The sequence below is a fragment of the Gobius niger genome (assembly GCF_951799975.1).
Source record: "Gobius niger genome assembly, chromosome: 3".
Lineage (NCBI taxonomy): Eukaryota > Metazoa > Chordata > Actinopteri > Gobiiformes > Gobiidae > Gobius > Gobius niger.
The window spans coordinates 21,846,500-21,871,735 of record NC_136854.1 but is presented as its reverse complement, the minus strand read 5'-3'; the positions used below and the strand labels follow the sequence as shown (position 1 = coordinate 21,871,735).

The 25,236-nt window shown below is 40.4% G+C and overlaps 2 protein-coding genes across 2 annotated transcripts; one reads left to right on the top strand and one right to left on the bottom strand.

Annotated features, from left to right (window-relative positions):
- Positions 1 to 206: 206 nt before the first annotated feature.
- pds5a (PDS5 cohesin associated factor A) lies at positions 207 to 15,455 on the bottom strand. Its single transcript, XM_079553588.1, has 33 exons — positions 15,339 to 15,455; positions 14,385 to 14,540; positions 8,091 to 8,294; positions 7,926 to 8,012; positions 7,729 to 7,826; positions 7,404 to 7,530; positions 7,244 to 7,324; positions 7,032 to 7,172; positions 6,836 to 6,951; positions 6,593 to 6,687; positions 6,352 to 6,497; positions 5,974 to 6,125; positions 5,790 to 5,903; positions 5,625 to 5,706; positions 5,502 to 5,550; positions 5,281 to 5,420; positions 5,084 to 5,199; positions 4,767 to 4,872; positions 4,519 to 4,679; positions 4,310 to 4,433; positions 4,073 to 4,231; positions 3,926 to 3,994; positions 3,710 to 3,846; positions 3,494 to 3,617; positions 3,208 to 3,412; positions 3,017 to 3,131; positions 2,718 to 2,850; positions 2,523 to 2,642; positions 2,351 to 2,413; positions 2,109 to 2,251; positions 1,948 to 2,029; positions 1,625 to 1,875; positions 207 to 597 (listed from the first exon to the last, which is right to left on the bottom strand). The coding sequence occupies exons 2-33, from the start codon at positions 14,496 to 14,498 to the stop codon at positions 594 to 596; spliced, it is 3,858 nt and encodes a 1,285-aa protein (XP_079409714.1). The 5' UTR covers positions 14,499 to 14,540; positions 15,339 to 15,455; the 3' UTR covers positions 207 to 593.
- A 485-nt stretch (positions 15,456 to 15,940) lies between these two features.
- Positions 15,941 to 25,042, top strand: n4bp2 (NEDD4 binding protein 2). The gene is made up of 15 exons (XM_079554191.1): positions 15,941 to 16,353; positions 16,771 to 17,620; positions 18,462 to 18,586; positions 18,713 to 18,801; positions 18,887 to 18,963; positions 19,045 to 21,347; positions 21,432 to 21,517; positions 21,581 to 21,626; positions 21,720 to 21,919; positions 22,000 to 22,124; positions 22,221 to 22,347; positions 22,791 to 22,961; positions 23,292 to 23,460; positions 24,253 to 24,376; positions 24,457 to 25,042. The coding sequence occupies exons 1-15, from the start codon at positions 16,122 to 16,124 to the stop codon at positions 24,500 to 24,502; spliced, it is 4,770 nt and encodes a 1,589-aa protein (XP_079410317.1). The 5' UTR covers positions 15,941 to 16,121; the 3' UTR covers positions 24,503 to 25,042.
- The last annotated feature ends 194 nt before the right edge of the window (positions 25,043 to 25,236 follow it).

Sequence of the window (25,236 nt, the reverse complement as noted above, 5' to 3'; positions counted from 1 at the left end):
TGGAGCCTTGGACAAAAGCAAAAAAAAAAAAATATATGTATATAATATACACAGTGTATGTATAATCAATGCTATTATCTTACAAACTGACTTCTAAAAATGTTGCAGTCTGACAAGTCAGTGACAGTAAAAGTTCCCATACCGTGGTCAATTGTTAATAGTCATGTTTATTCAAAAGACTTAACTTGATATTTACAAATGTGTAAAACGTGAGCTCAAAATAATAAAAAAAAGGTACAGAGGAAAAGTTCAAGAGAGACAAATAAAGATTATTCCCAGGGAATTTAATAATCAATAATAAACAGTTAAAAATGTTTGTAAAATGTCCATCCAATTCTTTTTCTCTTAAAATGGCTCCATAAATGAACCAAACAAAGAAAATTAACATGATTTCAGTAAGACCTACATACAATGAAATTTAAAAACCCTCCATTATGACAGAGTAATGATGTGTACATGAGTTTGTGTTTTTAAGAAAAGGTCCATAATGTGTCCAGTAAAAGCTTGAGTCAGGAACGCATACGTAGAGCAGGAAAAGTACGTAAACCGGGCTCCTTTTCTACAGTTTCCATTTACCTTCAGAAAATTACACTTTACCTGGAAGAAAAAAAGACAGTATTTTAAAACTATAGTCCAGCCACTCACTCCTACTTGATGGTTCAAACACTGTTCATGTATTGAACTCTTTACATGCAAACTTCTGACAAGTCATGATCTAGTAAAGCATGACTGTATCATTAAATCCCAAAGTGACTAGGATTGTTGGTGGTGATATGGTTGCATTGCATGGCCTGCCAAACTACATGCTTTTTCAAAGATATGTAGTCTGGGAGAGAGTGGGCATGATCGACACAGGATCAATGAGAGACACGCTGGACATGACGCAGGAGTGTCAGGAAGCCTTTTCAAAAACATCTTTTTCACAAGGAACGCTGTTTCTTGCTCTGGTTTTACGGGTTTTATATTTTCCAAATGATTTAAAACAGATGAAAGAGCAGAATAAAACTGCATCAGTTGCCGTACCGCTATCTTTAATGATTTGGAAGAGTCCAGTGACGGCTTCCGTCTCGTGATGCGATGAACTCCTGCCTCCCGTAAAATGGGGAAATTATTGGCTGCCAGCAGCTGCCCACTGTTCTTCTTTTGAACAGAAAAGGAGGAGCATCTGGCTGCCCAGGCAAATGGTTGGCCAGATCAAACAGTGAAGACGCTACAAAAGCAGCACTTTTGAGGAGTACTAGTGTTAGCTCCAATCAAGGTGAATGAATATTTTTGCTTGTAACATAAAACTTGATATAAATTGGGCACTTGGACTGAAGGACTTTGTCAGAAAACTTGACATTTTTCAAAACAAGTTAATTTGTTGTAAATTTTCGATAAAATCTAGAATATGTGTCTGTAAATGTCTCAAAAAGGTTTTGCATAACCAAATGGAGATGATAATTACTTACTATACTTTATTGCGCTTCACACAACAAATTTTTATTTCCAAATCGCGAACATTCAGACTTTATTGTAATGAACGTTTCTACCCAATTACATGCTACACATTAACATGTTAGAATATTCTGCAGTTACTTCAACATGTTGAAGTGCTCAGATAACACATTCGAGTGTCTCCTACCTCAGGTCAATCTGTCTCTTTGTCCCTTCATCGTTTTGCTGCTGCTGTTTTGACACCTTGATGTCGATTGCTTCTGTCAAGGTGGGTTCGGCAGCCCTCTTTCTGCCTCTGCCAGCACCGCCACCTGCCATCGCCACAGCTTTCTCCTTTTCTACTGTAGGAGCGCCGGGGGCCGATTTAGGAGGCCGACCGCGCCGCTTTGTAGGTGAAGCGTCTGTGGAAGCAGGACTTGTATTTTGTGCTGTCTGCACCTGTTTGGGAAACATTCAGGCGGCGTTAACATTTATCATTGACTCAGCTCATTGATTCGTCTTGCCTTGTACCTTCTTAACGTCATCCTTCTTTCTGACTGGGTTCTCGTTGTTTTCTTGTGCTCTGCTTTCTGATGTCTGAATAGTGGCATTGCTACCATGGTAACCATACACAAAAAAAGTCAAACATTGCAGACGGCACCATGTTTGAAGGCACAGCAGAAAACACTCACCTGTTCTTGTTGATCGTGGTTGAAGTCAGTGGGGAGTTAGTGCTGCTGGTTATGTCTGCGGATGTGACAATTTTAGGGAAGACTCTCTTCCCTGGTACTGTGATCGGTTTGTTGACTGCGGCCAAAACTGGAGCTGGTTTTGGCTTGATGAAGAGAAAAAAGAGAAAAAGATTATTCATTGTCCCAAAATAATCAAAAATATTAAAGAGCAAAAGTGGATTTGAGTTTAAGGCAGGCTTTACCTTTCCAGTCAGTAGTGTTTGTCTCATCTCAGCAGAAAGGTACTCTTTATCATTTTGAAAGTCCTGCTCAGGAACAAAGGACAATGAACCAATGCATTTAAAACATATACATACATCTACAAGATCCTATTAAATATTTACAAAGATTTGAATATACACATTTTGTTATTACCTTGTCCTGAATAATAAAGAACTTTGCAGGCAGAACAGGCTCCTTCGGGGAGTCCAAGTGACAAGCAGTGCTCTTATTGGCAATGACGAAGAGGGCAACGTCACAGACCACGTACAGTTTCTGTTCACATGAATGTACACATGAACACACAGTTTGACAGGTGTTAAAAGTGTTTGAACTGAAATAATGATTTACCTCATTGGCTTTTGCGTCGTCTGGAGACTGTGCATCCTTGGTCTGTTTGATGTTTTCTACCATTTTCCTCAGGAAGCCGTGACTGTTGTTTTCGTTCTTGGTCATCAGCACTTCGAGCATGAACCACAGGCACCTGCACACGCATTCCCATTATGTTACATGAACAGTTCAAACACATTCAAGTAGTTTAGTTTATTTGTGGTGAACAATATGGTTGAAGAATAAAAAATAAAAAAAAACTGTTGGAACGGTATTGTTCAAAAAGGAAGTAGAGGAGGAATAACAAAGGAAATACTCACTCCTTTATGTCTTTGAGCTGGTCGTATTCCTGTGGTTTGGTAAAGTCTGGATCGTGAGCCAGAAGGTGGATCATATATGGGACAACATACTCAGGAAGGAGGGAAACCATTTTATCTATTAAGGAAAAAATTAATTCAAATCTAAATCAAATTACCCCTTCAAAAAAACAAAAAAAACCCTCGACACTTACCTTGAGAGACCGGGTTTTGCTTGATATACTCTCTGCGGACGGAAATGTTTTTGAGCAGGCACTGTCGGGCGTGGGCACGGCGCTCCTTGACTGGGTCTTTGGCACATAGAGCAAAGACTGCCAGGTACTCCAGGGGGAGCAGCAGCTTGACAAGGGCCACATGCAACTTCTGAGCAAAAATCTGTCGCACCTGGTAACACTCATCCTGGACGAAATACAACACAAAGACATCATGAACAAAAACTACTTCAGCAGATTATTGAGTGGTTATACAATATGCACTGACGTTGATGACTAGGCCACAGAGCTGGAACTGTTCAGGTGTAATAATGTCATGGTAACAAGGTTCTTGTGCCAACTTCATTATGGCTCCTCCTGCTGCCAACCTCAGTCGAGACATGTCTGATTTGCTAATAGAACAAAGAAAGAATAACTTAGATAGAAGTAGAGATTTTTTAATTCACACATTTATTTAATAGCATTTACCAAGTGGATTCTTTACCTGATTTTTTTCTGTTCAGTGAGGTCTCCTTCACTGACCAGCATAGCGGAAAGCAGACGAAGAGTGGAGTTTGCAGACTTGGATTGGTTATTTTTCATTCCGAGTAGCCAACGAACGAGAAGCTTGATGGCCTGTACCTGGTGATGTCAAAAAACAGAAAAACAGAAAATGCATGAACTTCTTTTGAAAAGAAAGAAACGCGTAGTGTCTCTTTACCTTCGCTAAAACCTCAGGCGAGACTTCTTCATCTGTGGACCACAACTTCCCATTTTTGTTACCCACTGCCTGAAAACCAAACAAATGCATACTGGTATCACAACCTCCAACAGGTTAATGTGTGTTTATCTTAGAAAGTCAGCATACTCTGTCATTCATGAGCAGGTCCTTTACAATAAAGTTGGCCACGATGGATTTCATGGGTGACGCGAACTGATCTGGTGCAAGCATTGCGATGTGACCCAGGGACACGAGAGGAGTAATGAGCTGCTCTGGGACGTCAGCGTTCAGACTGCGAGAAAGTGGCTGTTGGGGAAAAAAGTGCATTGGGTAAATTTCAGAAAAGCGCAATATCCATGTTAATTAATGGCCTCAATCTCCTACCTCAAAAATCTGTGCCAGTTGCACTTCTTTATTGTTGAAAATAGCGTGTATACAGTTAACAGCTTGTTTGGCTTGATGAGGAGTTCCTCGCTTTGCCTTCTGATGCAGGATAGGAATCAAAGTGCTAAAGAAAAAGAAGCTCAGTACATTTTCCACCAATAAAAATATAATTATTTCAACATAAGAGGCAACTGTAAACAGTGTCTTACGATCGTATCTGTGGCAGCTCTGCCTCTATTTTCTGTCCAGTGTTCCTAAATATTTGGATTGCAGCTTCCGCCACTTTATCATCCTCCATCTTTAAACACTGGAGCAAAGACTCGTAGGTCTCTGCAGAGTGGAAGGCAGTCGGATGAGTGAATGACAGGACCTGAAAAGCATTATGAAAAAGGACAACAGTTTATGAATGGGCCTTGTGTTTGTGACAGTAACATCAACCTTCAGTTGCATCATGTACCTTGAGCAGTTCCAGGCCAGCTCGTATCGCTGCATCTCGGGTGACACCTTCGTCGTCGTCATCAGCAGTTCCCTCAATAGATTTGTTCAGTAGCTTCACTAGGGCACTGGAATTCAAATATTCATGCATAAAAACACATTTAAATACAGGACGTTTCCCTTGTAAAAACAAAAAGGAAATGGCACTTCATCACCACTAGGTGTCTCCATGAGTGAAAAGAGCTACTACCTATAGCACTATGTCTCTGTACATGGTGTAATAAGGTGTAACAGCAAATGAATAAATGATGTATAGATTTAAAACCAGTATTTTCCGACCTGATGGCTTCAGAGTCTATATGGACAGGAGCAATGCGTTCCAATAGGAACTTGACCATCTCTAGGAAAGGGTTTGTGGGTTGTTTGGGAAATGTCAGCTTCCTCGTAATCTCTCTCTGCAAAAAACACAACGATTACCATAATGGGCATTTTCAGCATGTACTTCAATCTGCAACAGGGTCATACTTTTTACTTACAACACATATTTCAGCCTGTTTGCAGGAACATGTTGGGCTGATCAACATTTCAAGTTGACCTCTGAGCTTCTCATCTTCACCAAGAACTTGATTGAACTTCTTCATGAAATCTTGAGCCTTTCCCGCATCAGGCAAGTTTTCTAAATATACGTGTGACATTTACTAACTGAATAACTGGGGGAAAAATATCACATAAAATTGAAAGAGTTGTTGTCACTTACTGGCTATATTCATCAGCTTTCCGAGCATTGCCGAGTTATTGGCTTCAGACTACAAGAGGGGACAGCATATGGTTTGTGAATACAACACATTTCTTCATAGAACAGCAATGTATTGATACCTACCACAGGCAGCTTGTGAAGATCCAACAGCTCTTTCACAAGGGCTCGCAGCATGTTTTGACACTTCCACATTTCATTTAGAGCTCTTAAGAGAAAGCCACAAAGATGACACATTACTCAGATATGAAAAAAAGCAATATAACTAACATTTAAGTTTGATTTCCTCACTTTACAGCATTTGTGTCCAAGCAGGCGTAGAGGTAATACAGACACTTCATCTTTTCCTCTGTGTCCAGGTTGTGGGGGACCATGTACTGAGCAAAGATCTTTTCAACTAATAACCTAAACAAAAAACAGATGTTTAAATGAGCCACTTTGGTGAACCAGAACAAATGTATGTCCGCACACCCACTTGTCATCAATGCTGTTCTGATAGTAGATATGCAACAGTTTGTCCTTGATCCAGCTGATCTTTGAAGCAGACTCTTTGCCAGCCTCATGGTGAAGGCAGTACTTTTTATAAAGCTGAGCCAAACCCATCATAGCCTCCTTACGCACTCGCCACTGTAATCAAGAGGATCAAGACTTTATACAACAATATGACAGATTTAAAATGGTAATGGACTACATGAACATCTTTCACACAACCAGTTTAACATTGAAACAAGCACTTGACATTCCACTTTTCCCTCATTCAACCATTAGTCAATTAAAATTCAACACTGCAGTTTTACAACCACAGATCATTAACACCGTTATTAGATCAATTCTGCATGTTTTTTGAGCTCACCCTCTTGTCTAAGGTCCTTTCCCGAACAAATCCCAACAGCTGATCATTAACCAGGTTCAGGTCTTTCTTGCCTGCATTGATTATAGTCACGATGACATCATGACGAATGGCTTCTTCAGGGTCATGGGAACGCACTTTCAAGTATTCTGATTGGGAAAATGAGAAAAAAAATACAACAGCATTTACAAAAATACTATCTGTAACTCTTTTTTGCGTTAACACCATCCGTGACTTCATCTACCTGTGAGGTCTCGCGCCAGATCTGGGTGATTCATGAGGCAGTGGCTGGCAAACTTCACACACTCCAATCTCACAGGGACATGAATGTCATTGAACCTGTGAAAATGTGCGACACAAACGGATTCAGGCCCACAAACAACACATCAACACCGTTTTTTCCATTGATATGTGATCAAGTGGAGGGACAAAAGGCCACAACATGCACACAAAGAATAGTGAAAAAAAAATAAAGCCTTGCACTCACCGGCCTAAAAAACACTGCCACAGCGGCCTGTTCTGAGAGGCCAGCTCTGAGTCTTTAGCTCCAAACAACTTCGCCAACAACCGGACAACAGCCAAGCGTTCCTCACCGTCATTGCTCTGCCCACAAAATTATTGATTACTTATATGACAGAAATGTGACGGTTGTAGCTCAAAGTACGTCTCAGAGGTTTCGTTACCTTGAGTTTAAACTCGAGCTGAGGCATTACGGAGGTAAGCAGCATTGGATCGATTGCAAACAGTTCTTGGATGAGGTCGAACACATGCTCTGAAAGGTCACTCACTGATGACTTGCCCATTACTAAAACTTGATTAAAAAACTAGGGAGACAAGAAAATTAATCATGTAAAGTAGACACAATACAATATTTTGCTTATCAGACAATGCCTACATTTGCGATGCAAGCCTCTATGGTCTGAACTGTTCTCTTCAACAGTGTTTTTGCAAGGTCATATGCTTGTTTGTTCAAATTCTGTAAAAAAAAAAAAAAACATTTTTATTCAAACACAACAGCTTCTCACCATTAATTTACCTTCTTTTCCTTTATTTACCTTGTGTGCAGGAATGAGGTTAATGAGGATGGTATCTAGCAGCTCTTGTGTGACTCCGTCTCCCTCCATGATGATTGAACTCATCAGATCTATCATATGAAGTTGCACCTTTTGGTTATGGCTGTTACTGTAACAACAAAAAGGATTGGATCATTTCTATTATAAAACACACGTATATGTAAAATGCTTGCAGTCTTTTAGAGATCAGTTTATTATTTAGAGTACAGTGAATCGTCCACACAGGTCAGGTGTTTCGAGGCTAGTTTTGTCCAGCTGTTCCAACAGTGCTGCTGATGTCAGATGATCACATACTGCAGTTACTTACTTAATAACAGAGAAGAGAGTTTTAAAAAGCTGGATAAATATTTCATTGCAGTCCTCCAATTCAAAGCATATGTTGTACGACTTCACCCAAGCCAAGTTCTATTAATGCAAAGAGAACATGTTTTAGAATGACTGCAGCGCTAGTTTTTGCGCAATAAGTAAGTAAGATGTCGCATATGAAAAAGCCAGACGTTTTACCTCCAGCAAGTAGAAATATCTATTAAACTGAGGACTCTTAGTGTCTTCCAGGCCTTTTAGTTGCCTTGTGATAAATAGAAAAATTTCCTAGAGCACAGAAATAAAATTGGTTAGTCATTTTGTAAACAGTGAATAGAATTAGTGATGTTTGCCCGAGGCCTTTACCTTGAGTTTGTCGTGGGAGGTGTATGGAGCCTCTGGGGCATAGATCCTGAATATGTCAGCAAGACAGCAGGCCACCAGCAGGCGCACATCCTTATTGGGATTTCTGAGAAAGAAATCAGAGGCGAGGTGGAGCGCCAGACCAAGATACTGCTGCTTTTCTTCTTCAGAGTCTTGGTCCATGTCCATGTAGGTCTTCACCACCATCTTTAGATACAAGAAGAAGAAGGCTTCAGCTTTTGCTAACTTAGCTCTACCCATAGCAAAGCTGTGTGACCATTGTAAAGACACAAAAACACATACTGGAACGATAAGCTTTAGTTAATAAGGGAGGCTATATCTGCTCAGACTGACTCAACATGCGATGTCCTGTCTTTACCAGACCAAGATATTTCACCTCAGTGCACCAACATGAGCTTTCATCCTTCATTTACTTAAGAAGTGACGCTCTTTCTGGTAGTAAAGTTGTTTTTGTGGTAGAAGTCGTACTTCGGCAATTTAATGTAAATTTGAAAAAGTGACATCCCCTTCCCTGTCACTTTAAAGTGCACTTGAAGCACTTTCAGGCCAACAACATTGTAAATAGGAATTTGTTCTTGGCAGCACGGTAGCGCTGCGGTTAGCGCTCTCGCTTCACAACTAGAACGTCAAGGGTTCGATTCCCACCAGGACGGGGCCTTTCTGTGTGGAGTTTGCATGTTGTCCAAGGCCTAGGTTTCCTCTGGGTACTCCAGTTTCCCCTACCACTAAAACAGTGGTTCTCAACTTTTTGGAGCCGCGACCCCCATTTTAATAGTTAAAGGGGTTCGTGACCCCCGCCCGGGTCACACTGTGAGAAATCGGAACATTAGCCTACATAATTCTTAAAAAACAAAGAAAAAACCAAATGGCTAAAATAAAATTCATCAAATTATGAACATATAATGGCACTCTGGTAAAAGTATGTATATTTTATCTACATGATCTGGCGACCCCCCAAATTTGTCTCGCGACCCCCTTGGGGGTCCCGACCCCCAGGTTGAGACTGCACTAAAAACATGTACAATAGGCCAGGATGAATGATGTGTGTGAGTGAATGTATGGTGGTGGTCAGAGGGACCGTTGGCGCAGACGTGTGCAGTCGCGACAGCACTTCTGTCAGTCTCCCCCAGGGGAAACTGAAGCTACAAACGTAGTTTACCACCACCGAGTATGGAGTGAATGTACAATTGTCTCATGTAAAGCGCTTTGTGACTAGGTCTGTGAAAGGCGCTATATAAATAAAGATCTTCTTCTTCTTAATGTTTTGCCTGATGAAACTATAATGAATTGAGATCACATTTTAGCGCTTGTGCTTCACAGCTAGAAGGTCCCGGGTTTGATCCCCACCTGGACCTGAGCCTTACTTCACATCATGGAGATGGGTCCCCGAGCACCGGCCCACGCAGGCAGCTCACTGCTCCTACAGGTTGCCTCAACCCTCAGCGGCATTGACGAAGGGTCAAACGCATAGAACAAATTTCCCTACTGGCATTAATAAAGCAAACTGATGCTTTTTATTGTTAAGGGAGTTTGATTTACGGATTGTGAGCCATAACTGTAAAATTATACTAGATTTAATCCTATGCTTTACACCAATAGTAGTTCACACAATGTGTGGAGCAATCCCTGAAATTTCCAATAAATTTGGGCAAACTACTAACGAGTTGGCGCTTATTAAACTTTTGCATTTTGAAAAAACAATACATTTTGGCCTGATTCACCCACTTCTTAAACACTAATTATTTTATAGACAACAAAAACCTAACTCCAAACGTCATGCATTTGTCAGGCCAAGTTTCTAGAGCAGAATACATTTGTAGATTTGACGTGAATCCAGTAGCCAGTATGTAGATGATGTACAGGAGCTGGGTAAAGTAAACAACCTCACAGTGGTGAGTACTGTCACATTTTGTTCACAGGTACTTATGCTAACCGATATCCAAAATATCCTCTCTTTTTTTTACTTTCTTTTTTGAATGAGATACAAAATACAGTATATATTTGTTGGACCATAAGCTTGACCTGAGCATCATTCCTGAAAAGTGCAATCAAGCAAAGGAAACGTAAACCATAACAAATACCACATTGGTCTTTACTTTAGCTTTGCCTTAGACCCTCGGTAGCGTCATGTACAAGTATGACTGCAGCAGAAAGCAGAGCTGTTCAGGCAAAAACGGTCTAAGTGGGGGAGGGGCAGCAGCGCCACACACTCCTACACAAACACTCCACTGACAGTCCCAACTCCATGAGCAACAGCCACGGGCAAAAGAACAGTGGTGTTGCTCCAATTTCTGTTTGAAACGCCTTCATAACCACTGCGTGTGTAACCTGATATTCAAGATGAAATAGGTTGTGCTCATGTGTCAACAGTTTCACATTGAGACTGAGGGCAGTACTGTTTTCTACAGTACAATTTAAACTGTAAAACTGAAAGGCTGTGGGATGGAAGAGGCCCAGGTGATGCCAATTTTTGTAATGAGAAGAAAGGCGGCCAAAGCAGAGCCACGCTCTGAATCTAATGTGCAGATTTATTAAGCAGCTATTTTCCCTCTGACAAAATGGGAAGTGAAGGACATCTGAAAAACTCTGGTAAGTCACAAATTGTTAATAAAAACCGGTCAGACAGATGCAGCCCGCTTGGAATTTCAATATTGGGACGGGACACAGAACCATCAAACGTTTAAGTCAAAGACTGAAGAAAAGCATAAAGCTATCAAGAATCTTATCTACCAGTGCTGCCATTTTCAACAACTGCAACTGACATGAAGTGTCCAGAAGTACAAGGTGTTCAGTGCTCAAAGGTATTGCCATGTGAGAAAAGTGTAAACACATAAACGTTTTTATGGACTGATGAGTTCAGAGTAGAGGCCAATGCCGATATTTTGGGATGTTAATTTGCCGATGCCAATATGCTCGGCCTATTTTTTGTGGCCTATAATCCTGTAAAACAAATACATGGCCGCTCCAGTACTGGACGATTTTAGGCCAATCATAGTTTCTGTCCCAGTTTGATTAGTTGTCGTTAGCATTAGCATTTTGTTACTAGCCGCGCAAAAAGCGATCAAAAATACAATAGCGATTGAATTCTCCAGATTCTGCAGACATCCAGCATGTCCATATTGAAGCTAACCAACTTTCATTGCAATGTACTAACGATTATTTTGTAATCGATTAATCTATTGATTATTTTTACGATTAATCGAGTAATCCCTTGGCTGTGAATGGTGTGTAGGCGCTGCTTGAAGATGTGTTGATGGAGTAAACTAAAGGGAAATGTTTGTTGGAGGCTCTATTCATGAAATGTACAATGAACAAAATTTACACAGACCCTAACTATATAAACAAAGTAGGATTTCATTAAAAAAACTACATTTTTATGTCATTTTTGCTCCATTTGAGTCTGTGTGAACCAGAAAATGATTAATCGATTATTAAAATAGTTGTCGACTATTTCAACAATCGACTAGTCGTCGATTAATCGATTAGTTGTTTCAGCCCTAGCTCTTTCCAATGCAAAAACAGCAGGAAGTCACCATCACTATCATTTTCGGTCCCAGAAATATCAGCTATTTTCGGCACTAGATTGGCCAATTAATATAAAATTTGTCAAAAAATGTAATTTTATATTAATTTGGAGAATTTGGAGTTTGAGTGTGTGGGGTGGAAATCATCCCATGGCTAAAATCCGGCGTGGCTTGTTTACATGCACGAGTCCCATCATGTATGTTCATTAACATGCATTGTCCCAACCAAATGAATCAAAATAAACAAAGATGAGATCTGTCTTTAGATCATTCCTGACCCATGTGTCTTGATGAATAGTAGTCGTGTTTACGGTTTTCTCACATGGCAATGTCTCTGAGAACTGAACACCTTGTACTTTCACGCGTCTTTACCTTCCCATTCTGTGAGGGAAAATGGCTGCATAATGATTCGGCCCACTTAATTCAAAATGTGGACCTGCTTTGGCCACACTTCCTCTCAATACAAACATCACCATGGGACACTTCAGCCCAACAGCCTTTCAGATTTACACTGTTTTAGTTTGAAAATGTGACACGCAAAGCTACGTGATGCAGTAACTGTGCACGCAGTGTAGAGACAAGACTGTATTGAACTACATTGTCAACTCGGATACACGAGCGCACACAGAAAAAATATATACTGTATAATCAGGGCTCCAGACTAACATTTCACGCTGGTAGTATCAGTGTACCCAAGTATTTTCATTTAGGCGCACAAGTTAGGATCCCCAGTAGGTATGGTGCACTTTTTTGTTGTCAACAAGGCCTATGACGAAAAGTGAACCATACCTACTGTGACATATGGAGGTAGGTCGCTGATGCCACCAGCAGAATAAAGTCAAGATCCCGTCAGTGGCCATCTCAATCTCCTGACCTCAATATCATTGAACCACTGTGGGGAGAGCTCAAACGTGCAGTTCATGCAGGACAGCCCAGGAACTAGAAGCTTTTTTCCAAGAAGAATCAGCCGCTTTACCGACAGAAAAAATAAAGAAACTCATCCACAACTACCACTAAAGAGTCCAAGCTGTCATTGATGTTAAAGGGAGCAATACACAGTATTAAAACTGTGGTTTGCAAACGTTTGATCAGGATCATTTTGGTGCTTTCTTTTTTCATTATGATTTAAAAAGAGCAAACTCAGTGGTTGTGTGAAGCCATTTATGGTGAAACAACTAACTATGAGTGTGCTATCTTTCATATTCTTTGAAAAATAGTAAAAAAAATAAAATAAAAAAAATGGTATGTAACTTTTGAGCACAACTGTATATTTTGATTGGGTTAGGCCCTATCGGATTGAAGTGATCGAAATGTGATTGAAACTAAACATTTCTGCTTAGGGCACCAATGTGGCTTGCATTTGCAACTCAGTTTATCTTTGAAGCTTAACTCTTAATCACTATGTCCTTAATGACCAGCTAGACACAGGAAATGCTATCTTTGCAGTGGGTAATGAGGAATGGATTTGGATGAGGCCATAACCTGGTTAAATCTCAGACGTCCCCACGACCAGTAAAGTCACAAGTCAGGTCTTTGGGGAGATGAGCCGCTCACAGCAAATTATTATAATTCATTATTCATTTACGGTGTGTTTAATAGTAGTAGGATGTTGTGAAATAATAATAATCATCATCATATGACCTGCATGTTTTAGTGAGGGCTGTCCTCTTTCCTCTAGCAAATCAGCGCCCAGCAGTCTATTCATGTTACGTTCGTATCAGGTTAAAATCAGAGCGAAATTCCTTTATAGTGAATAGGGCAAAGGTTCCGTTAAACCGGAAGTGGAGCGATGACATCATCACTTAACAAATGTATAAACTAACATTCCATAAAGACATAACAAAAGTGGAGAAAAGAGCAGTGCAACAGCTCCTTAAGCTGCAAAGTCACCACTGGTAATACATCTCACACACTGTTGTGTCCAAATGCTTTACTGTGAACAATGACGCCAGCATTTTACCTTTAAAAACTACCATTAGTCCGTTTCAAATCCCATATTTCTTTGCGATATGACGCTATAGGGTATTCTTCAATGACAAAATACAGTCCTGATCAAAAGTTAAAAAAATAAATCACATTTTGCATTTACATTTTTGGCCAAATCCAAAATGTGGATCAAGTCTCGGCTGGTCGGGCTGTTGAGCTGCATAAGCAGGCCGTCTCTAAACCATCGCTGGCTGCTGAGGTGGGACGTAGTATGACGGTCACTTAGAATTTCTTAAAAGATCCTGAGGGTTATGGAACAAAAAAGTCAAGTGTAAGACCCAAAAAAATGTCACCAGCACCGAGCTGGCTGTACTTGCTGTACATCAAGACACGGCCCATCCTCGACCAGAATGAAGGCCGTTACTGGAGCCGACTGATCAGTTTTATTGTCGTTTAGATTTACTAAAAAGTTTTTCTTTATTTCTTTTTGCTGCATATTGAAGTTTACTCGGACCTTGATCAGATCTAACTATGTAAAATGTGAATCTTTACCGTTGTGCAACTGGTCTTAAACTTTTGATCAGGACTGTATCGATTATAAAAAAATGCATTCATTTTATTCAGTTTACAATCACGGTAATGTTACGGTATTATATTAGCATAGCAACTGTGTTTTTATTATGTAGATTGACTGTATAATCGAAGTATGTACCCGTTTTTTCATGAGCAATAGATTGCATTGATTGCAATGAAAATAACAAAATGTTATTTTATGTAATAAGTTGGCCAAAAGCTTATTCATAAAATATAACTTAATAATCTTTACCTTCAGGCGCTTTACAACTTCATCATTGCTGATTTTGTCGGTGATCTCTTTAACTCCGGGAGGGTAAACCACTTTTCCATCCCCTATCGCTTTCTGCTGCTGCGGGAAGTCCATGCTTGTTGTTGATGTACGATCCTCACGGTCTTATACTGGCCTCTATGGGTCACAAAACAAAAGTTCAGTACAACCACACCGCCACTATAGACAAAATACATTATTTTAACACAACACTAAGTCGAAACTGCATGTAATTCCCTCTTTAACAAGAGAATATGTCCATACACGTCAACTTTTCTTACAGTATCAGATTATTTGCTCAAACTGTACAGTACTCGCACAAAAGCTAAAACATGCGAGCTAAAATTCTCAACACTGAAGAGCGTAGGGCAAAAGAAATAACCATAAAACTAACAGATGCAAGGGATTGTAATAGGCCACCTGACACGGAGTTTCACAGTTTGATAAAACTGCAAGTCTTCTGATAATTGGGTCATCAAATTAGCTTAGTCCATCACTGGCTAATGGTTAGCTTTTTGCGGGAAGGAAGTAGTGTAGCACATAGTGGCTAAATGCTAACTGCTTAGCCTAGGCCGCAAACTATTCAGGTGCAGACTTCATCTTAGATTTCACCAATGGTGAACAAAAATGTTACAAGTTCTAATTCGTGACACCATATGTATGGCCCATGTATGTATTTTACAACAAACCAAACAACTTTGTTAAGTTTAAATAAAAGCCTATTTTAGTTGTCACGCTCTTTATGAACTTCAAGCATCGCTGTAGACTGCCGCTAGTTTATGTTCGCTGGGCTCCTACGGCCGCCCTCCTCTCTCCACAACTTGCCCTCACAGATGGGTTTGAAAACATCAACAAATGCAAAATATTTACACATTGGCAAAAACAATACGCCAAAAGAAGCAATATACCGGCATACAACTCCCGACATGTATTTACCTTTAAGTGGGCCGTTTTAATTCATTTGTCTGACACAGGTTGGGTTTAGTTTTCAGCACAAAGCTCTCCGCTGTCCGCTCAGAGCTACTTGCCTGTGTGAAGATTGTGTACCTAGTGCGCCCTCTACAGACTCAAAACGTGACTGCAAGCTAACCCCAAGGCGGGAGAATTTTCTATTTACATGACGTGCCCATGTCTCTGGATGTGCCACTGACTGTTGAAACCTCAAGCTTCTGACAAATTAAACCCTCATTTTTAAAATCACATTAATAAATGCACAACCTCTTTGTACTCGGCCAAATCAGTAATCTGTAAACAACGATAAATATTATATACATACATTGTTGCCCCGCCTCTTGACCGGACACTCTTGAAAAGGAGTTAAATCTCGATGAGTTATATCTTGATTAAATAAAGGTCAAATAAAAATAAAATTAAATATAAAGATGTGGTTAATGTTGGTTCGTTGGTTCGTGCCACCACAATTTTATTTGTTTGCATTTTATATCATGGCCACGCCATCATTAACTGTAAAATTATGCAAAGGTGGGTCTCGTGCCTTTACTGTGAAGTCACTTCACAACTTCCGGGTTTAACTGGCAGCAAGTGGACTCCAGGCGAAACTGTTTGGATTTGTGTTGAAGGGTTAGGTTTATCAAACACAGTAATCGCCATGTCGTGGATCTATCTAGCATCATTTGTGCATCCAGTATTACTATTTGTTTGTGTTAAATAAGGTAAACAGTTTGTTCCGTGTCGAAGCTAATGAAAGCTATCGACAAAATGCCTCGAAAAAAGAAGGGCGGCCAGAGCCCAGCTCGAGTCCCCAGCGGACTCGTAGAAGGGGGAGCGCACACGAGTTACCGACTACCTCCTACTACGGCGAGCAACTTTATTCCAGGCTCCTCACTCTCAACGCCTGGTAAAGAGGCCATCGTAAGAAACATGAAGGAGATGTTTTCGCACTTGGACCCAGAAGTCATATACATTGTGTTGTCCGAGTGTGACTTCAAAGGTAGTGCATAACACGGCAGCTCAGCACTTGATCATTAAAATATATTTGATAAATAGGCTACTACACACTACAGTCTATATTCAGCTTTCATACTGTATTTACTTTCCCTAAAGGTCAATACTAGGAGGATCCTTGTGCCATGTTAATATTTCACCATATTTAGTCAATCATTCAATTTTTTTCACCTTTTTCATAACTTTTTTTTGGGGGCTTCTTCAAACCTGAACAGTTTTGATGGCTTTCTCATTTTGATAACAAACATGAATCTGGTCCCTACTAAAGATTTGTTTTGTTTGTCTTGTAGGGCCTCCTACTAAATGAATACATATTGAATTACATTACATTCTGTTCTCAAATGAACTACTAAATTCACATTTTTACTGTGTTTTTTTCTCTCTCCTCTATTATAATCTTTAGTGGAGAACGCAATGGACTCTCTTTTGGAGTTATCTGTCGCTGCTACTGATCCACAACCAATTTCGACCTCTGAGTCTGGCTTTGAGAGAACTGCAGCAGCGTTACTCTCCCCCCATCACTTTGCAGAACTCTGCTCCCAAACAGACACATCGACACAGTTACAGTGCTCGGCCACATCTCCCACCAGCTTTATGACAGAAGATTTGGACTTTTTAGTCGACCAGGAAGTACAGTCACTCAATGCAGAATGTCCTCAATCCAACGTAGAGCCTCAATGCAGTGGAATTTCTATTGAAAAGTCACCACCTCGCCAAAGCTTGCAACAATCCGGTGCTTCATCTCCCCTTGATCAGCTCAGCACTTTGGAGGACAATGAGATGCTGGTTGCTATTGTGGATGATCCCCCAACAGAAACAGCTGTGGACAAGAACATACCCTCAACGGATGTTTTTATGTTCAGTCACCCTTCCGCATTTCAGCGGTACCCAAAACAAAATAATTCAAATCCAAATGATGTAGTTTTAAATTCAAGCGCATCAATTGACAAAACGGATAGCTCTCTGCCAATGACCTGGAACATCAAAGCCCCCGCATTTTATCCCCAAATTCAAGAAAAACAAGTTCCAGCCTTTATTACACCTGTGGCCTCAAACTGGCCCAGAGAACAGAGGCCTACCGTTCCCTGGCATAGGCCTTCCAGCCAGGCACAGCTGAGGCCATGCCCTCCTATACCCGCACCCTGGGCTCTGCCCCCTCCTCAACCCCTGGGTCACTATAAACTGCATCTAGAGGGGAAGGTCCTGGTTTTGCTGCGTGGACCACCGGGATCAGGCAAATCAACTTTGGCAAGGTATATTTAACAATTATATGGTCATCCACCACATAAACAAAACATGTTCAAATGCTACTGTAGAAAATAAAGATATGCTTTATAATGAATCATACACACTTTATAATAACAGTACATGAAGTCAGGTCCTTTAGCTGTGAGGCACGAGTGCTAACCGCTGTGCCACCATGACTCAGGAGCAGTGGGAGATCAGTGCCCGGGAACTCATCTCCAGATGTTGAGTCAGGACCTTGGTGAGGAGTACCTTACTGTGAGGCGAGAGTGCTCACAGCTGTGTTACTGTGCCACCAGAAAGAATAAATTAAGCATGAATTATTTATTATTATTTGTTTTTCTGATATAGACATGACATAACTGCATTGGACAAACCAGATACATTGTTTTTTTGTGTTATAGCAAAACTGCTAATTTGCAACACTTGTCCATAGGAGGCTACACATTTCACAAAACGCAAACACAATACAGTATACAAATACAATACACAATACAATATTTAAAAAGGTAAACAATACACATAATTAGTATATGTATTTGATACAGTGTTGCCGTGTGTGCAGCTTTGACTTGACTTCAGCCACTGTTTCAGACCTCTGTAAAAACTGTTCATTGTCAGTCTGCAATTAAATACAAATAATTTAAATATTGGGAGAACACAGTCCCCACTGGCTGAGGCTCTGGTGGAGGGGTCTGCGTGAACCCTGACGCCGAACAATGAGAGCGGAAAACAGTGGTGAAACACGGCTGTTCAAACATTTAAACATTTATTGATTCAAATACTCTTCTTATACAGTGTTACCAAAACATTATGCTCGACAATGTATTGTTCTGCATGTCTCCACAGAGCTCTGTTGGAGCATAATCCCGGAGGAGTTATTCTAAGCACTGATGACTATTTTATTGTTAATGGACAATATCACTTTGACCCAGCTGTGCTCGGAGAGGCTCACAGCTGGAATCACAATCAAGGTAAATGCCAGATAAACAGTGGAAGATAAAAAAAAAAAAAAAGTTAAGAATGATTTTTTTAGCTGACATTTAATTTACTTTACTATTGAATATTGCTTGTTTTCTCTGAATGATTTTATGATAAAGCCAAATTAGCGTTTGAACGAGGAGCTAACCCCATCATCATCGATAATACCAACCTGCAAGGCTGGGAGATGAGGCCCTACGTTGTTCAGGTACTACCTCTTGAATATCAGAACAATCTGTGTATCTGTTATTGTTGTTGCTATTTTGTTTTGTTTTTCATAAATCTTCACCTAGGCGCTGAAATATCATTACAAGGTTTTGTTCAGAGAGCCAGACACTTGGTGGAAAAACAAACCAAGAGAGTTGGAGAGGTAGCAAACGGAAACAAAAGTTCTTTACTGTGCTTTACAGAAGTAACTGATAGTTTTCCATGTTTGTCTCTATGTATGCAGACGCACAAAGCATGGAGTGCCTTCGGAGAGAATCCGACGTATGCTCTGTGGATTTGAGCGCTTCGTCAGTGTCAAAGCCATTTTGGGTTCACAGATGCCTGAAAGGAAACAAGTTGCAGCTGAAACCGGGGAACAGTTAGTTAATTGCCTGAAGCCTGATGTGCCTGGTAATTTCATCGAACCAAGTGGGAAAAAATCTCAACCTCACACAGAAGTGGCTGCCTCTCTACCTGATGTCTCAGCTACCAATGCTACTGACTCCTGCACAGACGAACTGAAAGACGCAGATATGGATATGGACATGGGGGTTTTAGACTCTGAATTGGAAAGGATTGGTGAATCAGATGAGATCCCTTCAGACAGTATTGTAGAGTCTGTTATCGACAAAGACCATTGCCTTGATGAAATACCTGTGGCCTTTTCTGAGTCTATTGGACAAAGAATGAAAAGGGAACGAGCTGGTAAAAAGTGTGGTTTAGAACTTGCAAACAACTCAGAAGATGCTAGCAAATGTGAGGAGAAAAGTGTATCGCTGCAGGATGAAATGCCAGCTGAAGAGAAAGCCAACTCGCTTGAAGTTAATAAGATTGACTTCGAAGGAGACTGGCCCTCTGCAGCCTCACTAGACCAACGACAGGAGCGGAGACGTGAGCGACGACATGACAATGACAGCAATCCTGAAAACGCTATGAGCAACATCTTGGAAGAAATGGATCAATGTACAAAAACTAAGGATATACCAAACCTTGACACGGTAGAGTTGGAAAAGCTTTTTGATCTAATTAAAACAGGGGAAGACATACCGGTATGCCCTGATATTTCCCCTTTGTCCTCAATTTCTCCCGGTTCAGAAGATGATCTAGATATTAGCAGTGATCAACCACAAGGGAGTCAATCTGAAAATAAAGAGCAGACTGTACAAGAAGCAATCACAATAGATCTTCCAGACAGTGTTTTAAATTCAGAGGCTGCTGGATTGGCTTTGGGTAGAGAAGATGAGCCTTATGTGAACCTTAGGGCGAGTGAAAATACAAGCTGTGTCCCAGTTTGTGAGAGCCCCGAGTGTCAGCACTCTGGAGAAACTGAAAGCAGCCAATCAGGTGACATGTCAGGAAGTCAAGAGCACAAGCACAATCACCCTCGCCGCTCTGGAAAACAGTGTAAACTCGCACTGACTTTTACACAGAATTGTCTTGAAGCATCTGTGGATTCTGCTCAAAATTCTGCTGCGGTTCAGATGAATGATGGGACAAGTCTTGAACTCAAAACAGGCATTAACCCCTGCACTGGAACCAATAGGAAGGAAGAGACTGAAGCACACCCAAGCTCTTTCACCCAAACAGAATCGAAAGACTTTGCCGTTCTGTGGCGAGTCAATGAAAATAGCTTTCATGCATGTTCCAATTCCAGCATTGATTTCAGTATTCTGTGTTGCGACCCAGAACGATTTGTTCCATATGTTGCAGTTGGAGTTGATCTAACCAACAGCAAAGAGATTCCTTACTTTGTGGTCCATGAGAAAAGTACTCAAGTGGAGGAGCGGGAACTCGGGCCAACTCAGGATGTGCTTGAAAATCTACATATCCTGAGGCGCCATTTTAAACGGGTTACGATGGATACACTAGAAGACTTGTATGAAAAATGCCAACAAGATCTTGAGTGGACAACCAATTTGCTGCTTGACTCTGGAGAGAGGTTTTTTAGAGATGATGAAAGTGAAGAGGAGCAAGGAGGTGAAGGTGAACAGACAGAGGGTGACGGGCCAAGCCCCACTATGATCAATGCACTTATGTCTGAAGTGTTGACTGGCTCCAGACCAGACGTGCTTGTGGAGGAAATTGAGTATTCAGATAACATTGCTTCTGAGCCATGTATAAACATCGACACAAACAGCGACTGTGATGTCCCTGTCCTTCAAGAGAAAAACCTTGAAAATGATAATGCAACCTTGCAGCCAATAAGAGAAAACAGAACACCTGCACACATTCAAGTTGGGGAGACGCGGCCATGCGACGGAGAGAAATCTGAAGCAGGTGCTTATGGCGACTGCATGGCAGGTGCTGAAAGGGCTGAGGGGATAGGAGTAGAAACTGATGACATCAGGAGTATCAATGAAATACACCGGCTGCTACAGGCAGAACTGGAAAAAGAAGAAAAAGCACATGAAGAAGAGAAGGCCAGGAAAAAAAATGAAAAACAAAAAAAGAAACAACTCTTCGACATTAAGAGTGTGGAGCTAAAACTGCCCACTGAGCTGGGTTTTCAGCTGACTGAACTGTTCGGTCCTGTTGGAGTAGACCCAGGTAACGGACATACGGGTACTACATGTATTAATACTAAGCACTTTTAATACTTAATTATGCATTTGTATTTTACCAAACTTATAGATACAGCCTCCCCAGAGGACTATGTACTTCAGATGGATCTCAACCTGGCTAAACTACTGCACCAGAAATGGAAAGAAAGTGTTCAAGTAAGTAATCGAGAGGGTTAGTACAGGCGGAAAAAAAATTAAAATAACAACTTTGTTTTACAGGAAAGGCAAAAACAAGCAGCTCTTTCTTTTCGACTGCTTCAAGAAAGTGAGTTTGTAAAAATGAACAAATGAAATGTGCTACAGCAAACCATTTCCTTGTAAAAAGAGAAAGTACCTTTATGTTAAATTATGTTGTCAGGTGGTTCCCTTCGGGATAGGTCACAACAGACTGTGGCAGGATACAGTCCAGGACGTTTCCAGATGAGCTCAGGTGGCACTTCACATCTGGACAATCATCCAGATCTGCCACTTATGGACCATTGGAATGTGTCACAGCCACATGTGTCTCTGAGAAATATAATTCAAGAGGAGCAGGCTTTACAACAGAACAGAGAGAAGGTAAAGCAAATCATTGTATTTTATTAAAATCTAATAATAATTGTTAAATATTAATAAAATAAATAAATATTAATATTAAGGTTAGACAAAGTCGAGCTGACTTGGATAAGCGAGATGGGGCCACTCTACTAAAAGAGGACCAGCTATTTGCTCTCTTTCCCATGATTGATAGGCATTTCCTTCAGGACATCTTCAGAGATCACAAGTGAGGCTATAAATCATATCATTGTATTCATGGCATATTAAGTGTGAATTCCACTTCAATTGAATTATTAAAGTATTTGTTTTTCTACTGTTACAGTTACTCCTTGACTCAAACCCAGTTGTTCCTTCACTCCCTGCTGGAAGAGGGGCCCGTCAAGACAGTTGTTGCACCTGAAGCTCCTCGAATTGTCCACCCAAGAGCAGCCAGCAAGGACAGGGATATGGTACAATCTGCAGAACGGCCACACACATTATGTTAGGATTAAACGATGGAAAATGCGATTGTTGATAAAGCTTTAATGAATCTGTTTTTTGCGTACACTATACTGATAATTGGCTGTAGCTCTTAACTGTTTATTGTTTTCTATTGTTAGATCCAAAAGGTTGCAGATTTATGTGTTATACCATACAGTTAAGTTAGTTAATTTGGGTACCCTCACAGATGGGCATTTGTTATTTCTGCTGCGTTCTCCCACTCGCAGCAGCAGCTCATTTGTTTACCGTTACTATGGTATCGGATTGAACAGTAGCAAACTAACATTACTTGTGCTGTTGTACAAATTTAATTCAAGAAAGTTTTAAAGCTGTTTTTTTTTTAAGCCCATACAGTGTTTGTGTTATGAACAAGCAAGGTTAAACTGACACTAACATTTTTAAGTTCTTTCAGAAGGCAATGGAACCAGACATGCCTAATTATCAGGACACAGAGGACCCAGAGTACCAGGACTTCAGAGCTGAAGCCAACCTGCAGAGAAGACGACAGCTGGAGAGTTTTGCCAAGGCTGCAGAGGCCTACAAACAAGGGCACAAGGAAGTGGCATCATTTTATGCTCAACAGGTTAGAGACAGAACCGGACAGTTGAGTTCGGGATTAGATTCTCAACTTTAGAGTCTATAGCACTACAATACCTTTTTATTGTAACATTCAATTTGATTTCATTTGATCCTATATTGTGTAGAGTTGGGGTTCAAATGTTAATTGAATGGTACAATTAAAATTCACCGTTTTAGGGTGAACTTGCTAACAATGTACACATGTTGTTATTTTTTGCTAATCTTAAATCAACACATCAGAGCTTTTAAAGTGTGCTTAAGATCCCGAAATTCTATACAATGACATTTTAATCATATAATTGTTTGCCTTTATCTAACTGATTCATATTTGCAGGGTCACTTGCATGGTCAAAGAATGCGTGAGGCTAATCACAGAGCAGCCGTTCAGATCTTTCAGAGGGTAAATTCCTCCTTATTGCCACGTAACATCCTGGACCTTCATGGGCTTCATGTTGATGAAGCCTTGGAGCATCTGGAACATGTTTTAGACACGAAAACCACAGGTAAACAACTAAAAACTCGACAGGTCTTCATTTAAAGCAGCACTAAGTAACGTGTTTAGCGTAATAAATCCTTTTCGTAGTTCCTCTGGGGGTAATACAAGTGTTAATGGGATGATTGGGGGGTCTTTCATCTCCCCCCTGGTGTCTCTGGCCAGAAAACCACCTTTGCAACTCCCCTGCCTCCGGGTCAGAGCCACCAATGCACACTAATGGAATCACGAAGAAGAAGCTAACAGGCTAATGGGCAAAGCTAACTGTGGGCTAGCACCACTTAAACAGTATTTACAGCCAAGTTTGAGTGAAAAAAATCTCCATTGTGTAATTGGATGTACAATATCCCTCTCTCCCTTTGTCTTTTCTGTCAGCGTAGTATTTACTCTCACAGACAATTAATGAGTAAAAAAAATCATCCAATGGCCTGTAGGTGCATGAGTTACTTAGTTCTGCTTTAAAATATGTTATTCATACCGTTACATATGTCTGTCATGTGTGTATTTTAAAAACCTAATAGGTGTAATTTTAGGGGCACTATTGTGCAGGACAATATTTTTAGTTTTACATATGTCATTTTGAATCAACACACAAATTAGGCATTGATCAATTGGTCAAAAATAATAATGAATATTGAAGGCTTTTGAAATTAATGTTACTAATTCACCATTTTTACATGTACTAAAATGTTATGATGTTTTTAGCAGTGACATTGCGCAACAAAAGTATTGCACAATCCAATACCCCTAACTGAAGTGTATGTGTATTTTCTTTTTTTTTTTTTCTTTTTATCCGATGTAGAATGTGAGAGGGGCCTTTGTCGCCCTCAGCTCTCTGTCATCACAGGAAGGGGGAACCACAGCCAGGGGGGAGTGGCCCGCATCCGTCCCGCCGTTCTAGACTACCTCACCAACAAACACTACAGGTACGAAGACAACATACACACTTACGCACATGCACTTGTCTGCCATCACCCGCTTCTCATCTCGCTTTTTTATCTCCCAGGTTTACGGAGCCCAAACCAGGCCTTGTGTTGGTCTCTTTGAAATAAACTGAACCTGGTTTCTTTGATACACAATCCTGCAGCTAAGAATATGAATGCAAAGCCCAAAAAGCTGCAGCTATGAAAAGGTGGTTTTAAGCGGGACATTACACACAGATTTATGACTGTAGTGTTTAAATTGGTTTTATGGTGTATTTAATCTTTGCATACAGTTTTGGATTTGGGTATAAACTACACTATGCCTTGTTTTGAGTATTTGGATTTTAACCAACTTTTAGTCAATTATGTCAACTTAACAGCCTATGAGATCGACTGCTGTTGGTTGTGTACTGCGTCATGTAGTCACCGAAGACATGGTTGTAACTATTTACCTTAAGAATCCCAGATTTTGATGTAAGTTTACAACCATTCACTAAAAAAAGGTTTTTACTCTGAGGCCAGTTAATTATACATTTTGTTTTATAATTGTCAAAATATGCCATGTGAATTTCTCAGGAGGTTTTAAAGACTAAGCTGTGAAATTTTATAGTGTATACAGTTTATAGTATACACAACTTGTGATTACAACAGAAATATGATATTTTTGTATGATTTTATCTGCTGCATGTAAACATTTACTATGAAATAAATGTGTATTTTGCTTTTGTTTTTAGTGTGTATTGTCAGTTTCCACAGGGCATTAAAAGTCATTAAATGAATTGTGCAAAGAAAAAAATCAGGGCCTTAAATGTCATTAAAAAGCATTGAATTGGATTCAAACTGGCATCTAAATTTATTGGACG

Coding starts and splice junctions, on each gene's coding strand:
- pds5a (XM_079553588.1), bottom strand. CDS start 14,498: ATGGACTTCCCGCAGCAGCAGAAAGCGATAGGGGATGGAAAAGTGGTT. Junction 5,904..5,973: donor CAGAACAGCATTGATGACAA/GTGGGTGTGCGG, acceptor TTTTTTGTTTAG/GTTATTAGTTGAAAAGATCT. Junction 5,707..5,789: donor TTGGACACAAATGCTGTAAA/GTGAGGAAATCA, acceptor CTTTCTCTTAAG/AGCTCTAAATGAAATGTGGA.
- n4bp2 (XM_079554191.1), top strand. CDS start 16,122: ATGCCTCGAAAAAAGAAGGGCGGCCAGAGCCCAGCTCGAGTCCCCAGC. Junction 18,802..18,886: donor TGAGGCCCTACGTTGTTCAG/GTACTACCTCTT, acceptor ATCTTCACCTAG/GCGCTGAAATATCATTACAA. Junction 22,962..23,291: donor CATCATTTTATGCTCAACAG/GTTAGAGACAGA, acceptor TCATATTTGCAG/GGTCACTTGCATGGTCAAAG.